The sequence below is a fragment of the Ceratotherium simum genome, chromosome 2 (genome assembly GCF_057802395.1).
Source record: "Ceratotherium simum simum isolate JZ-2026a chromosome 2, ASM5780239v1, whole genome shotgun sequence".
In the NCBI taxonomy this organism is placed as follows: domain Eukaryota; kingdom Metazoa; phylum Chordata; class Mammalia; order Perissodactyla; family Rhinocerotidae; genus Ceratotherium; species Ceratotherium simum.
Window position 1 is genome coordinate 87,094,345 of NC_141901.1, and position 16,669 is coordinate 87,111,013.

The 16,669-nt window shown below is 37.8% G+C and overlaps 1 protein-coding gene across 2 annotated transcripts in view; it reads left to right on the forward strand.

Moving 5' to 3' along the window:
* Positions 1 to 16,669, forward strand: part of SLC44A5 (solute carrier family 44 member 5) — a 137,174-nt gene that overhangs the window by 71,866 nt on the left and 48,639 nt on the right. For both annotated transcript variants that reach the window (XM_087448899.1, XM_087448904.1), the window contains exons 4-5: positions 1,496 to 1,580; positions 11,221 to 11,305. In XM_087448899.1, coding sequence (XP_087305025.1) covers positions 1,496 to 1,580; positions 11,221 to 11,305 — 170 coding nt within the window. The remainder of the gene's footprint in view (positions 1 to 1,495; positions 1,581 to 11,220; positions 11,306 to 16,669) is intronic.

Genomic DNA, 16,669 nt, shown 5'->3' on the forward strand with positions numbered 1-16,669 from the left:
CAAGACTAAAACAATTAAGTGATTTGTTCAGGGTCATAAATACATTAAGTAGCAAACCTAGTCATCCAAACGCTTCTTTAGGTCCCCACTTCTGAATTAATAATTATATAGAAAAGGAATATAACATTTTGGGATAAAGTTAAAAGAAGCATATTACAGAAAACAGAGTCAGGTAAAATTAGATCTCTTTCTCAGTTTTAGCCAAAATGTGGCAAACTAGTGTATAAAAACAGAATGTAATAAAATAATGTCTGGGGACATTTTACACTGAAGGCTTAGATGTCATTTAAATGCCTTATTTATAGTCCATTTTCTTTATTCTGGGAAATAAAGACGGGAAGATATGGCAGCAGAGAGTTGCCCGAATGAGTCAGATTTTATAAGAAGGTATTAGAAGACGAAACCAATTTGTCCTCTGACATTGGAGAAAGAATTGGACAAAGGAGACTTTTCTGAGTACTTTAATACTAAAAGGAAAGGCTTGGGTGGATGAGAAAAATTTATCTTCCATATTAAAATTATCATTCAGAATTGATTTTTTTTTATCTTCCCAAGTCACACAGGCCACGTACATAATGGTGATTGAATTATAACAAAACTGTCAAATCCAAGAAATGTGAGTAAGGAGATAGCAAAGGACAAAGAGATTTGTTTTCCATATGCAAAGGAAAGCATTGGATGACTAATGCATTTCCTAGATTTTTAGGAACTTTATTAATCAAATTGTAGAAGTTGGAAATATTCAGTTAGAATTAGGGAGTATTACTCAGTTTAGCTAATGCCTGTTACTTTCTGTAGTTCTCTAGTCTAGCTGTCAAGTTTATAATTCTTAGAAAATAAGGGTGATGAGTTTGTATGAGGTAGAGCCCAACGACTTCAGAGAAAACAGAATTGAGTCTTCAGTTTTCATGAAGTTTGAGAACACTTGATACTTATAGTAAGCTTTGAGATTATCTGACAAATGTATGGTAAGTCTTCATTATGTATTGCCTCTGTTGCTACTGTTTGCCTTTATAATGTCCCATGAAATCATAAAGACCTAGTCAATTTGAATTGGGCATGACAGTTTCTTAATGGTTTTCACTTACGTATAACCCAGAAGAATTACATCATATTATTTATTGTAAATTTATTAGCTCTGCTATGAAGTCATTTAGTTTTGAGCCCTAGAAAAAGTGACTTCTAGCCAGCCAAGCATTTGTAGTGTGCCCTCTAATTCACATTTTAATAAATGTCATTTTCTAAGTGCATTACCTCATGTTTTGGCTTCAACCCAGATGAATCTTTAGAGAATAAGAGAAATGTGCTTTCTGACTGATTCATCCATATTTTATTTTACTTTTCATTAAGAAATTACTCTTTGAAGAAAATCAATAATCTTCTGTGACTGAGGGGCGAGGTTAGTGCGTTGCAATGGTGCATTCTAATTTCTCAAATCAGGCTGCCTTTAGCCAGCTGTTGCTGATAGAATTTTTGTCCTTTCTTGTTCCTGCAGCCTGGGTACATGGCGACCCCAGGAGAGTGGCCTATCCTACAGACAGCAACGGCCACTTTTGTGGCCAGAAGGGCACCCCCAATGAGTGAGTATGGCCACCTTTGTTTTGTCTGATTTTACTGTCTAAGCTGGAACCTAGAAATCACTTTTACATTAACCCTACTAGACCTTATAGGAAGATTGAGATTCATAAAGGAGGTCTTCCCTCCCCCTTTTCCTAGTGACAGTTTACAAGCAATTGGGAAGTTTCACATTATATGACTTAACAACAAGATGTCATTGCTATGCAGCATTTGATTAGAATGCATGAAGACTCTGCTTAGTGAAAATATAATTTTAATGGATGAATTGGACCAGCGATTCTATCAGAAGCCATATTTTAAAATGCCTTATGAAATGGGCTGTTGGAAGGCTGAGTTCTGAGTGGCTGCTAAAAAGCTAGACAGTGCAGTTGTTAGAATTGTGTTTGTCACAGTGCCTGCTAAGTCACCCCACCTTTCAAAGTAAGAACACCCAGAAAGTCTTCAATGTGTGGTAGCCCTGTCAACACAACGTAGCTGCTGCAGACCATGACCCTGAATAGCTGAAACAAACAAGGAAGAATGTTCCATCAAATTACTTTCTAATGTTAATCATAACAGAATTTTCCACTGCTGAGAGCAAGTTTTTTATTTCTTCACTTAAAACAAAACAAAACGAAAAACAAAGCTCAGAACACTTCTGTTGGGTTCCCTATGTTGCCCACCCATAACTGTGGAGCTTATTATTCCGAGAGATATACAGACTGAAAACATAGGTTCAGGAAGGGGTTAGCAAAATTCACAGAGTGGAATTATTACGGATGATCAAGAGAAACCAGACATTTGGGTATGGGGCAAATCCTTGATCATGTCAAATTGAGTTTACGGCAGACAAGTTGACTCTTACGAAAGGTCCTCCTTGCCTGTTAGAGACGACTGGCCTAAATTCTGATCTAGGGTGGTAATTCTTATTTTAACCTTAGTAACTCAAGAAATCCTAGTCATTGCCAACAAAGCTTTTACACTATGAAGGAAAAAGAAAGCACTAGGTGGTAAAAAAGTCATACAAATCTCTAAATCGCTAGTTCTTTAAAGTAGGCTATTTACGAAAGTGACTCTGTAACGATAAGTTTTCCAGACCTAAGCCAATGACCCACTTATTTCCAACAAAAATGGGATACTACAAATTTCAGTACATAAAGATCATTCAAAGACAATCCTAGTGTAACACAGACATGTTCATTAAAGTATTATTTATAATAACAATCTATTAGAAACTATACAGTTATCCAACAACATGTGGATTATAGTAAATTATAGACCATCTATTTAATGAAATATAATGGAGCCATTAAAAATCTATGTTTATATTTTTAAGTGTTGATTCTGTTGACTTTTCTTTATAGCTTCTGGATTTTGTGTCATGATTATAATTGCCTTCTTCCTCTTGAAAATAACATTCATCTATATTTCTCTAGTATTTCTGTGGCTTCCTTTTTTATATTTAAATTTTTAATCTACTTGGAATTAATGTTTGTATATAGAATGAAGTAGAAATCAAACTTTCTTTTTTTCCAATTGCAGAACCAATTATCTCAGAATAGTTTGTTGAGTAAGATGCTCTTTTTCTCCTCTGATTTCTGATACTACAATTATCATATAATAAACTTATGTATTTGTTTCTGAACCATCTGTGCTATTTCAATGTGTATTTTTAAGCCTCTCAATTGTTTTAATTCTTATAATAAATGTGTATTAATTTGAAAATTTAACAAGAAAGTTGCTTTAAATGATACTTAGAGATTTTATTAGTAAGTGAAAATATTCATGAAAATAATAGATTTCAATCATTAAAAAAGTATGGAACTATCGTAGAACTAGACATAAATAAATAAATACAAATACAAATTTTGTATGTGATAAAGTCAGGATTTCAAGTCAGTAACAAAAAGACGGATTATTAAATAAATGGTATTGAATTAACTGAAATGCTATTCATGAATACAGAACAAAATTGGATATTTATCTCATACCTTACACCAAAATGTATTGGTGTACATTTTGGAGATTTTGTATATAAAATACACAACCAAAAAGTAACAGAAGAAAATGCAGGGTATATTTGTAAAATTATGGGATAAAGAAACCTCTTCTAAACATGATACCAAAGCCAGAAAATGTAACAGAAATTTTAATTACCACACAAAGAAGAACTATACTAAGTAATAGGAATATTACCTCACAAAGTAAACTCACTTTAATCCACTGTACACAAAGTTAGGTGATAAGTGGCAATCCAGGAAAAATAAATATTTTCAACATATATATCTGACAACAGGTCAATAGCTTTATTATATGAACTACCTTTACCAAATTAGAAAGAAAAAGACGATCATCCAACATAAAAGTTGGCAAAAGTCATAAACAGGAAATAACCATAATGGCCAATAATAATGGAAAGTGCTGTTCAACCACAGCTAAAAAAAAGAAATGCAAATTAATAAAAGGATATTATTTTTGCTTATAAAGTTGTCAAATAAAGAGATTAAAATTTCCACTGTTGACCAGAGTGAGGAGAAAAAGTATCTCATTTTCTACTGGTGGTAGTGAAATATGATAATGTTTATCATATTTTATCAAATATTCATCCAATTTGTGCATTCTTTTCAATTCAGCAGTTTTCCTCCTAGAAACTTATCTAATGGAAATTTGCATAAAATTTCCTAATGTTATAGATACTATGAAATAGACATTTAGGCTGCTTCAGTATTTGGAATGTAGAGTTTGGCCATTTTGTGCTTTGTTTAGCCGTGCCTAACCAAAAGGATGCTAGGAGAAACCCTGGGAGCGTTCTAAAATGTTGATACCCGGGGCCGGCCTGGTGGTGTAGTGGTTGGGTTTGCACTCTCTGCTTTGGTGGCCCGGGTTTTGTGGGTTTGGAACCCCGGGCGCGGACCTACGCACCATTTATTGGTCCATGCTGTGGCAGGCATCCCACATATAGAATAGAGAAAGCTGGGCACGGATGTTCGCCCAGGGCCAATCTTCCTCAGCAAAAAGAGGAGGATTGGCAATAGTTGTTAGCTCAGGGCTCATCTTCCTCACCAAATAAATAAATAAATAAAATAAAATAAAATGTCAAAACAGATAAAACAGAGCCCTCAAAGGAAAATGGAGTGCTTTGTTGACGTGTGTAACTTTCTCTGCCTTTTGAGTTTCAGGGAAGTTACTCAGGAGACTTGGGTATGGTCCTTGTCTTTGGAATTTCCACTCGATTGATTTTGATGCCACCTTCTGGCTACTACAAAAACTTCAGCTTATAAAGGTTATGTTAAAACAACTTTGAACATTTACTAAATTAGATGCAGCACAATTACCAAATTAGACAGACTGAAATACTCATCCTCCCAGTATGAGGTTCAGATAGGGAAACAGGAAAGATTAAGAGGACAGAGCTCTTCCGTTCAAGTTTTGCATCAATTTGGCACCTAAGTGAGCAAGGACAACTTGGTCTTCAATTTACGGACAAACCTCTCATAAAACGGCAAAGAGGTCTCACAGATCTGTTTGATTTAACACACTACAAGCCCAGATCTACTACTTGGTTTAATTTTTTTGTGTGTGAGGAAGATCAGCTCTGAGCTAACATCCATTGCCAATCCTCCTCTTTTTGCTGAGGAAGACAGGCCCTGGGCTAACATCTGTGCCCATCTTCCTCCACTTTACATGGGATGCCGCCACAGCATGGCCTGACAAGCGACGCGTCGGTGCGCGCTGGGGATCCGAACCCAGGCCGCCAGCAGCAGAGCGCACGCACTTAACCACTACGCCACGGGGCCGGCCCCTGATTTAACTTTTAAAATCTATATCAAAAATAATATATGCATGTGAAAGTAAACCAAACAGTAATGAAGAACTTGTAATAAAAGCAATAAAAGCAATGGTCTCCTATCCTAGGACTCCTTACCCACAGTTTCATTCCACCAAGACAAGCTCTTCTCTCTCTGGTTGTCTTAGTTCAGGCTGCTATAACAGAATACCACAGACTGGGTGGCTTGTAAACAACAGAAATTTCTTTCTTATAGTTCTGGGGGCTGGAAGTCCCAGATCAGGGTGCCAACACGGTCAGGTTCTTGGTAAGAGCCCGTTCCCTGGTTTGCAGACAGCCATCTTCACTCTGCCTCCTCAAATGGAGGAAGGGGGAAGAGGGCTCTCTGGGTCTCTTTTATAGGGTACTAATCCCATTCATGAGGGCTCCCCTCTCATGACCTAATCACCTCCCAAAGGCCCTACTTCCTAATATCATCACGTTGGGGGTTAGGATTTCAACATACGAATTTGGGAGTGGGGAGAGCACAAAAATCTAGTCCATAACACTGGTTTTAGTTCTTCTGGCAGTTTTTTACATAACTTTAAATAGTATGCTTATTCTTTTATTTTGTACTTTACCTTTAGATAGTATCCACTGACAGCCTGCTATAAAAAATGAAGATTTAACTTATTTGCATGATCTCTTTTCCTGATCCCCCTCCTCCTCCCATGTTTGTAGTTAAATTTTTACCTATAGGTTTTTGTATTATAACGTTAAATAGCATACTAATGCCTCTATTTCTTGTTCCATTAACTTTTGTCAGTGTCTCAACTCCCCTTTATGTAAGAGGAGGATATTACCCCCACTACCCTTCTTTCCATCTTTCTTTTCCATTCCACCTTCTACTTTCTGTATCTGCCCTTTACATTATCAAATTCATTATAAAGTTCTGTTCTGCAGCTTCAACAGAATCTTTCACGTTCTGTTGGTAGGTTGATTCTAGAAGTTGGAAACAAAAGACTCTTACTTTGTTATAACCCTGTAAACTTTATTCACTGCCAGGCCATTACATTTTCATCTCTACTATGTCACTAATATCAAAGTCAAATCTTTCACTTTATTAGCAGCTTAGCATCGTCCCACGTTTTTGTTTGCTTTAACATAGGGCAATGACAGTCTTGTATAATCTCTTGTTTGCCAGCAGTTTTTTATTGAATAGCCTTTGTCAGGACCACAAGTTTTCATACCATCCCAACCACACTGTTTTTTGGAGGTCTTCTTTTCTCTGAAGGCCTACCTGCTGAGCTTCTGTCCTACTGTTCCACTCAGGACCTGGTACACTTGAGGCCTACTGTGTAGCTTTAGTTCTGGGACTTCTCTACCTCATTAGATTGGAGCCTGTTTCTAGAGTTGCCAGATTTAGCAAATAAAACACAGAATGCCTGCTTAAATTTTAATTTCAGATAACCAGCAAATAATTTTTTTAGTATAAGTGTATCCCATGCACTGTTTCCTATATCTCGGGTTATCTTCTTTCTTTGTTGACTCTCTTGTTTTGATGGAGAACATTCTTGATTATCTTCCTAAGAAAAGGAAGCACAGGAAGGAAATTCGCTGAATCCCTGGAAATGATTTCTTTTCCCTCTTTAGAGTTGGTGGTCTAGTGATAGAATTGTAGCTTGAAAGACAATTCCTATCAGAAATTTGAAGATGTTGTTCCACTGTTTTTGGTATCCAGCGTGTCTAATGCCAGTCCAGTTCACATACCTTGTGGTGACCTCTTCCTCTTGGAAAGCATTTAAAATCATTTCTTTATTCTTGGTGTTCTGAAATCTCACAACTTGAGGTAGGTCTTTTTAAATTATTCCTCTTATTGTTCAGCATTCTGAAGAACTATGACTTTCATCAGCTCTGGAAAATTTTCTTCAGTTATTTCTTTGCTGTTTTCATTCTTTCCATCTTATTGTTCTCTTTCTGGAACTCTGTTATACCCTAGGCCTCCTGGATTAGTCTCAATGCCTCTCTCTTTTTTTCTTATGTTTTCCATTTCTCACTTTATTCTATATTCTAGGAGATTTTCCCAATTTTTTCCAGTCCTTCTTTTAATTTTTAAAATTTTTCCAATCATATTTTTAATCTCTAAAAGCCCTCTTGTTCTCTAACTATTCCTTTACAATAACATAGTATTTTTATTTTGTGGATAATCTGCTTGAATTACCGTGAAAATATTGGGTTTTTTTTAAAGGTCCCTCCTAAGCCCTGAATTATCTTTATTTCATTCAGCACCAATTTTTGTTTGTTTACCTTAGTCTTTCTCTTTTGTGTTCTGATTCCTCTTACATTCCCGACACTACTTGATTATCCATTCTTACTAAAGAAAAAAAAAAAAAAACAGGTATACCTGTGTGAATTTGATCAGCTGCTGTGTTTGTAGGTCAGCTTTCCAGGAGGCCTCTGTCCTGTATGGGGGGATGGGGCTGTGTTGGCTGTCAGATTTCACTACAGCATGAACTGATGGGAAGCTGGCTGTCAGGCCTGGGCTTTCAAAATGCCAGAATATGAATGGTTCTAAGCTGGGGTACCAAATCCCATAAAAGCCTTTGCTATCCCCAGAAGATTCACTGAATAAAAGAGGCCTCTGTTTTTGCCTATTTTTTCTGGATGCTGACATTCTAAGTGTGGGGGGTATGGGAAAAGCACAGAGGTGCTGATTTGCACTGTAGATCTGTGTGTAAACCTGCAATTAACCTTCTCGTTTTGGCCACATTTCTTACTCTCAACTCTGGGTCCACCATGTCTCATAATTTCTAACAGGCAAATTGTATCCCACCCTTTTCGTAGCCCCTCTCTGGTGCATTCATCACTCAACACACTTTCATACGCTCTCCATCTTCCAGAAATTGTTGAATTCTCTTGTGTAATTGTGATCAGATCCCCTCCTCCACACCCTTAGCTGGTATAGTGAAGTTTATTCCTTTTTGTCCTTTTATTCTTTTCTTTCCATGGGTCTCAGGAAAGAAGAGAGAGAGGCTTAAGTGCATGGTACATCATCTTGAACTAGTAGTTTGCAGTTGCTTCTATTTTGTTGTTTCTTGTTGGAAATACTAATTCAAGTTAAATGATGAGTTACTTCCTTGGAAGTATTGCTCAGCTGCAGAATTGCTCAGCTGCAACCATTATGGTTTACTTTGTACCTAAGGAATCTGAGGTCCACTGAAGTTTAAGGATATCACAGACTGTGATAGAATGACTATAAATTTATGCCAAAAAACTAAGCAGGATTCTCAGATTTTGACAAAAACCTATTCTGGAATTTGTCTCATTCATTCTACAACATTTAATAAGTACCCTAGAATGGGCCAAATACTAAGGCTAAGTATTGGCAAGGTAGGGATATAAAGAAGAATAATGTCTAAACCTTACCTGTGAGGATAGCATAATCTGGTGAATAACTTGAGTTTACGTAGCATTTTGCAGTTTATAAATCAATTTTACCTATGGGGGACTCTTGACTCTTACTGATTTACCATTCCTAGTTTTAACTACTCCTAAGGGACTCCAAAGATCCATGACATGCAATAATTTATCCATTTGCTTAGGTACATATTTGAATCACATGCACCATGAGACTGTGCGGATGATATAGTTGCACGGGTGGTGAAAGAGCCAAGCTGACTCTTGTGGAATTGTGACGTAGGCTTGTGCGTATTGTGTATGAATTTATAACCAGATTCTTCAGCTATCTGAACTCCATAAGATTACAAACATGAAATGAATTTATTTTTCCCCTATCATTGCCTTCAACAATGTTCTTTCAAATCTCTCTTCTTCTCACTTTGACATCTCTGGTAGATTCCATAACTTTCCAAACACTTTCTGTTGTTATAAAGTTCAGTGTAGTCCAATTTAACATTTAAATTTCATTTCTTCCGATCCCTCAGCTCAGGTTTGAACTCTGCTAGGGAACTTAGAACAAGAGAGAGGGCCTGGTCTGCTATTTCCCCTCTCTTCTGGTTCTAGCTCTTTCTTTGTATTGTGAGAGATGGAAGGAGGAGTGTCTGTTACTTTCCTGGCCACTGCCCTAGTCCCATATGGTTTTTGCTACTGCAGCTAAGACTTAACTGACTAGCCATCAACACTTTCTTTGGGATAAGCATCCAAGGGCTGGTTCTCTCATGGTATACAAGTGGAATTCTCTGGGGAAGTCCTCACTGAACAGTTCTCTGATTTGAGAGATCAGCTTTGGCTTGCCCTCCTCCAAACCGCCTTTGCTCCATCCCCAGTGATTTACTCTCAGTCTCTTGCTGTCAGATGAGATACCACCAGGGAGGTGCAAGCTCATTTGCTTGACTTCACATCCTCCCATGACAGGTTGCTTCAATGCTGCCCTCTTTCTGCCCCCTTGGCTTTTTTCAACTCTTTTGCGATCTCTTTGGGTCTCATTTCTCCCTGCTAAAATGGGCACAGAGGGCTGACTAGTAAGTCTACCACATAAGAGGCGTCCAATAGGAAAATGAGATGCTGGTCTGCCCTTCCTACAGGCACCCTCCGTCTCTATGAGAGATTCTCTCAGAGCCTTCTGTAATGTGGAATTGGGAAGAGATGATCCACCCTTTCAATGAGGAGAGGAGGGAAAATCCTCTTGACTGTGATCATTGTATCCCTCCAACTCCACTGTCTCCAATCCTCCTGCCTTTTGCTTATGTAGACAGGGGTAGGAAGGGGGTAGAAGTGATGCAAGAATCTAGCCCACATTTTTTGTGGAGAGCTTTCTTTATCCTTAGATTTGGATCCTACTTGGTGATTCTGTGTCAGTAGGAAAAGTATTGCTCAACAGCCTGTTATACATTATATGCTATGTATATGGTCATATTAATTAATTGGGGACTTGACAAGGTGCTGGGAACATTTTTCTTGAATGTTTAGGACTGTATTCTCTTGAGATATGGTTTATAGACCATCTATATCTGAGTCAACTGGGGAACATAGGGAAAAAATGTGAATTCCTAGGCCCCATATCCTGAGATTTGTGATCTCAAGGGTTGAGAACGAGTCAGGAATCACGATTTTCAACAAACACTCCATGTTTTACTGATGCATACTAAAGTTGGACAACCACTTGTCTTGAGTCCACTACATACTATCTTATGTCCTCCCAACACGACTGTGAAGTAGGTAGGGCTGGTATTATCCCCATTTTACTGATGAGGAAATCAGATTAAAAGAGGACCATGGCTTGCCAAATGGCGGAATAATACTCCACTCAATGCTAGTGATAATGAATATCAACCTATCCCATTACTATGCCACTGACCATAATTTTGAACAAAGAGAAAATAACACTCAATTTATTTATCTTTTTTCAGATTACCAAAGTAATACACATTTATTTTAAGAAATTCATAAAAGTATAAAAAATTAACTAAAGAAATATAATCCCACCATTTAGATATAATACTTTGTTTCTGCATATATTATACCTGTTTTTGCAAAATTAAAATCAAACCACATTTTAATACTCTTTAGTAACCTGCTTCCTAAAATTAATGTGGAAATTTCCAAAATAAATTTGTAAATTTCTCCATCCATTAAACATTTTCTTCAACACTATTTTCAATGGCAATGTAGTCTTCCACTTAATGGATGTAGAATTCTTTATTTAACCAATCCCCTGTTGATGGACAATTTGATTATTTCAGCTTTTTACTATAGCAAAAATGTGCTTTAAGTGTTAGGCTGCTTAAAGGGGAGTTGGGGAATATATTGCAGCTGCGTGGAGAAAATGAAGCCAATTTTTAAAGGTCATATTATACTGAAAGTGTACAGAGTCTGAAATGATATGGAACATTTCCACAGTCACTAAAAAAGATCATTTTATGTTGTTTTCTTAACAGGAACAAGACCATTTTGTTTTACTTTAACCTGTTCACCTGTACTAGTCCCTCTGTGCTGGTAAACCTACAGTGCCCTACCACACAGGTAAGGTAAAAAATGTCTCGCTGGCATTGTTAGCAATTATGAACATTCTTGGAAGAGAGAATTCAAAATTTCATTTGAGTTCTGTGTCTCTGTGTGTGTGTGTGGTTAATGGTGAATTTATGGAAGCTGGGAAGATGTAAGTATGAGCTCATGTTTGTTCATATACAATCAAAACTCAGCAGGAATTAATCATTTTAGCATCACTAAGGAATCTCAGTGATTATCTTGTCCCACCACCTGTTTTTATAAATGAACAAACTGCAGTCCAGAGAAGTGGAGATATTTTTCTCAAGGTCAGTGTTAGGAAGAATAAAGGTAGCTACTCTAACTAACAAATCCCAATTTTTCAGTGACTTAACATAATGAATTTTATGTTGGCCATATAGCAGTATGAGGCTGGTGTTTGTGGTCAGTGGGAGATCCTCCTCCAGGCTCCTTTCATCTGGTGGCTCTGGCATCCCTTAGGTCCTCCTCATCATCTGCATCCAGATGCTGGAAGGAAACAGAGAAGATGAATAAAGCACTCCTGCTCAGAAGTGTCACACATTGCATTTCCACTCATATGTCATAGACACATTAGTTTTATATGTTCACACCTAGATGCAAGAAGGAAGGAATCGAGCAATGCAGGTGTGGGCTGAGCAGCCTCTTCTGTACCATGGAACAAGTGAACAAGAGGCACAAACTTCAATAGGCAGTTAGTTGTGTCTTCCATAGTCTATTGCTCTGTCCTCCAAACACCCTTCTTCCCAAGGGAGACAACACAGAGTCCCATGTAGTACTGTCTTTACCCCAAATTCCAGGATCTATGGGTGATGCACAGTCTCTCCATCAAGTCTTGAAACTAAATGCATAATGGGGAATGGGGATGGGGAAATTAGAAAACAAACTTCTATTCAGAAAGGGAGAAGAGGGAAATGCACAGAGGTCTCAGGTGCATGGTACTGGAGAACAGTCCTTTATTCCACTTGGATTGTGTTCTCTGAGAGGAACTCTCTTTTCCATTGCATCCTGTGGTCCTTTGCTCGACCACCTGAGAGGTTATTTCCTGTCTGTTAGCCTCAGGCCATGCTGAGCTTAACAGTGGAAATATGCCCTCTTGGGGGCCATATAGCTTTGAAGCTCTCTTCCTGTTGTGCAAGTTTAGCACCTCAAAGATTGTTTTAACAGTCAAAGTCCTTTCAGGTTAGCTCATGAATTCTTTGACAGTACAACTACCCCCAAAACTTAGTAGGCTTCTGACGGACTTGCCTCTTGGTTCCATGTACCAGTAAACCACACCCAGAGATCTTCCCTAGAACTTGTTTGTGAATCTGCTTCTTTTCTTTTTTCCTCATCTCTCTCAAAGACTTTTGATGTCTATATCCTGCTGCGACTAAAGCCATCTTGAGATATTGGCATCTAGTTCTATGACCACTTCTCCCACAAGACCTTGTTTTCTACCACAGCCACCCACTCCCAAGGTCAAACCTTTGACCTTGTTAGTACCAATACTTACCCTTTGTAATCTCAATTTCAAACATCCCACTGTCTGATCATCTCAATCCCTCCAATACTCCAACTCCAATGAATAATCTTTCAATTAAAACCAGCTTCAAATACCGCAGAATCATCCTTGATTCCTCTCTTTCTCTCACACTCATGTTTGAGCTGTCAGCTGATTCCTCTGGTCTCCATTCAAAATACACCCTGGACCAAACTACTTTTCACCATCTCTTCCTTTTTTCAAGGAACCATCATCTCTTTTCTAGATTAGTTTAATGACTTCCTGACTGGTCTTGCCCCTGCCTCCAGCCCCTTATACTTATAGTCTCTTTTCCACCCAGCAGCCAGTGTGATCCTGTTACATGTAAGTCACATTATGTCCCCCCTTTGTTCAGTTCCCCTCAATAGCTTCCCAAAGCTTATTATTATCGAGATTAAAAGCCAAAGTCCTAACAATGGCCTACAGGGTCCTTCACTGTCTGCCCAACTCTCTGACTGCGTATGCCATTACTCTTCCTGGGCTCACTACACTCGGGTCATACAGGCCATCTGTTGTCTTCACAGAATCCAGGAAAGCTCCTCCCTCAGAGCCTGAGACTTTGCTCTTCTCCCTGCCCAGAGTATTCTTTCTCCAGAGGACTATGCTTGATCACTAGTCTTCCTCAAGTCTTTCTTCAAATATTACCTTTTTTGTATGAGGGCTTCCTTTTTTTTTTATTGAGGTAGCATTGGTTTATAACATTATATAAATTTCAGGTGTACATCATTGTATTTTGATTTCTGTGTGGACTACGTCATGTTCACCACCCAAAGACTAATTACTATCCATCACCATACACATATGCTCTATCACCTCTTTCACCCTCCTCCGTCCCCCCATTCCCATCTGGTAACCACCAATCTAATCTCTGAGTTTGTTGTTGTTGTTCTTATCTTCTATTTATGAGTGACATCACATGGTATTTGCCTTTCTCCCTCTGACTTATTTCACTTAGCATAACACCCTCAAGGTCCATCCATGTTGTCACAAATGGCAAGATATCATCTTTTTTTTTTATAGCTGAGTAGTATTCCATTGTGTATATACACCACATCTTCTTTATCCATTCATCCCTCGACGGGCACTTAGGTTGTTTCTAAGTCTTGGCTATTGTGAATAATACTGCAATGAACATAGGAGTGCATACATCTTTACGAATTCGTGTTTTCATGTTCTTTGGATAAATACCCAGCAGCGGAACAGCTAGATCATATGGTAGTTCTATTCTTAATTTTTTGAGGAATCTCCATACTGTTTTCAATAGTGGCTGCACCAGTTTACACTCCCACCGGCAGTGTATGAGAGCTCCCTTCTCTCCACATCCTCTCCAACACTCGTTATTTCTTGTCTCATTAATTATAGCCTCTCCAACACTCATTATTTCTTGTCTCATTAATTATAGCCACTCTGATGGGCGTGAGGTGATATCCCATTGTAGTTTTGATTTGCATTTTCCTAATAATTGGTAATGTTGAACACCTTTTCGTGTGCCTATTGGCCATCTGTATATCTTCTTTGGAAAAATATCTGTTCAGATATTTTGCCCATTTTTCAATTGGGTTGTTTGTTTCTTTGTTGTTGAGATGTATGAGTTCTTTGTATATTTTGGATATTAACCGCATATCAGACATATAGTTTGTAAATATCTTGTCCCATTTGTTAGGTTGTCTTTCATGTTGTTGATGGTTTCCTTTGCTGTGTAGAGCTTTTTAGTTTGATGTCGGCCCATTTGTTTATTTTTTCTTTTGTTTCCTTTGCTTGGTCAGACATGGTACTTGAAGACTGCTAAGACTGATGTCAAAGAGCATAATGCCTATATTTTCTTTTAGAAATTTTATGGTTTCAGGTCTCACATTCAAGTATTCAATCCATTTGGAGTTAACTTTTATGTATGGTGTAAGATTATGGTCTACTTCATTCTTTTGCATGTGGCTGTTGTGAGGCCTTCGTTGGCTGTCTGCTTAAAATTGGAACCCCACCCGGCTACCTTTCATCCTCCTGCCTCCTTTTAGCCTTATTTTTCTCCACAGCATTTTTTACCATCTAATAACAAACAATTTTACTTATTTATTACCCATCTTCCCCTCTAGAAGGTAAACTGCTTGAGGGCAAGGATTTTTACCCGTTTTGTTCACTACTGTGTCCTCAGTGCCTAGAACAGGTTCAGAGTGGGTGATCAATAAATATTTGTTGAAAGAATGAGTAAATTAATATCTCCCTACTCCCAGTCTAGGAATTTTTTCACTATACCATACAAATTTCCATGATGAAACAAACAAAAAAAATCCTTGCGCATTATGCTTTTGTGTTACATTTCGTATTTACTATACCATCCTTTCTTCATAGCAAATGTAGTGTTTTAACCATCAGTGTAATTCTCTTCCACTCACCAAATCCTAATTTGTATTAGAGTGTTAAACCTATATGAATTGAAGATGTAAAAATAATGATGAAGAACTACATTCAAAGTGCCCCTTTATGGTTACACAAAGAATCAGAATTGAGTCGGAATATATTTTAGCTGCCAATATTGCAGGCTTGCTTTTAGTCTGCCAGGCAATAGTGTATCTACTGATCCAAGCCATATTTTTTATGCGTTATGTTTTTTGTTAACTGCCAGCGTGGTCCAGACATGTGTCACAAGCATTTAAAGGACAGACTGTGATCAATTAGGATACCCAACCTCAATGTGACCTTCATTTTTGGCTAATTATATGTTGATTGCTACTAATCAGCTCCCTATTTGAAGTGAACAATTTGGTCTGATAGAGGGAGAGAGTAAAGAGCAGTTGCTATATTATTTTTTAACAGCTCGTTTGTGTCTGGAATGAAATTTGATGTGATTCTCTTTAACAAACCACTTTTTACCATTTTAATTACTTTCTTTTATATGTTGCATACACAGCACTTTTATAGTGTAGTATACATTGTATATATGTGTAATTATAAATGACGAAATCACCATAGTCCCACTCACTAGTTCCTACCATCATTTAAAGCCTATGAAAGCATTAGTTCTTTCAGTTTTCACTTTTATAAATCCATTTAAATGTATCCAGAAGGGGAACTAATTCAGTTATCCTTCAAAGTCATATAAGTAAGTTGTCAAATTCTAAATGTCTGTAAAGTATCTCCTAATATGTTAACGGTTTATTCAGCTTATCTCCAATCAGAGTAAACTTTCGACATTTGCATTGATGTTAACCTTAGCCTCTCCCCAAAAATGTGAACATGTTGGATGCTGTGAATGTCTCTAACAGTTTTTCAGCTTTTGTAGAAAGATACCTGTGAAACTTCCAATATTTCCTCTAGAAGTGTGTGAGTACGTGTATGTGATTGTGTGTGTGTGTTCACATGCGTGTATGAGAGACTGAGTATGAGAAAATACATATGGATGCATGAATGTGGAGATGGGTTGTTTACCTTGTCAAAACTTCTAGAAGAAATTGGACTGCTGCTAGTACAAAACAATATTAACTGTGAGATTTGAGGGATCCATTTAGTTAGTTATCCATCTACTCCCGTAGCTGTGGGGTCGACACCAAATATCCTTGTGTATAGCAGAAACATGGCCAAAAAGATGGGAAAGAGACGACAGCTCAGCAGCAGTGTTTTTACTTAACTGCCAACAGAGGTTGAGCTACAATCTGACCAGTGAGAATAGTGACCAAAGTACAGTAGGGAGATGGAGCAGTCAGAGCTGAGACCCTTTCACGAGGAGGCAGTGAAAGTGAAAGAGAGAATGTGCAAGGACTGACTGCAACTCTCATGGCTTAATGTGATCTTAGTTTTTTATGTCAAATAAAAGAAAAAGCAATAGAGCACATCTTCCCTGATTC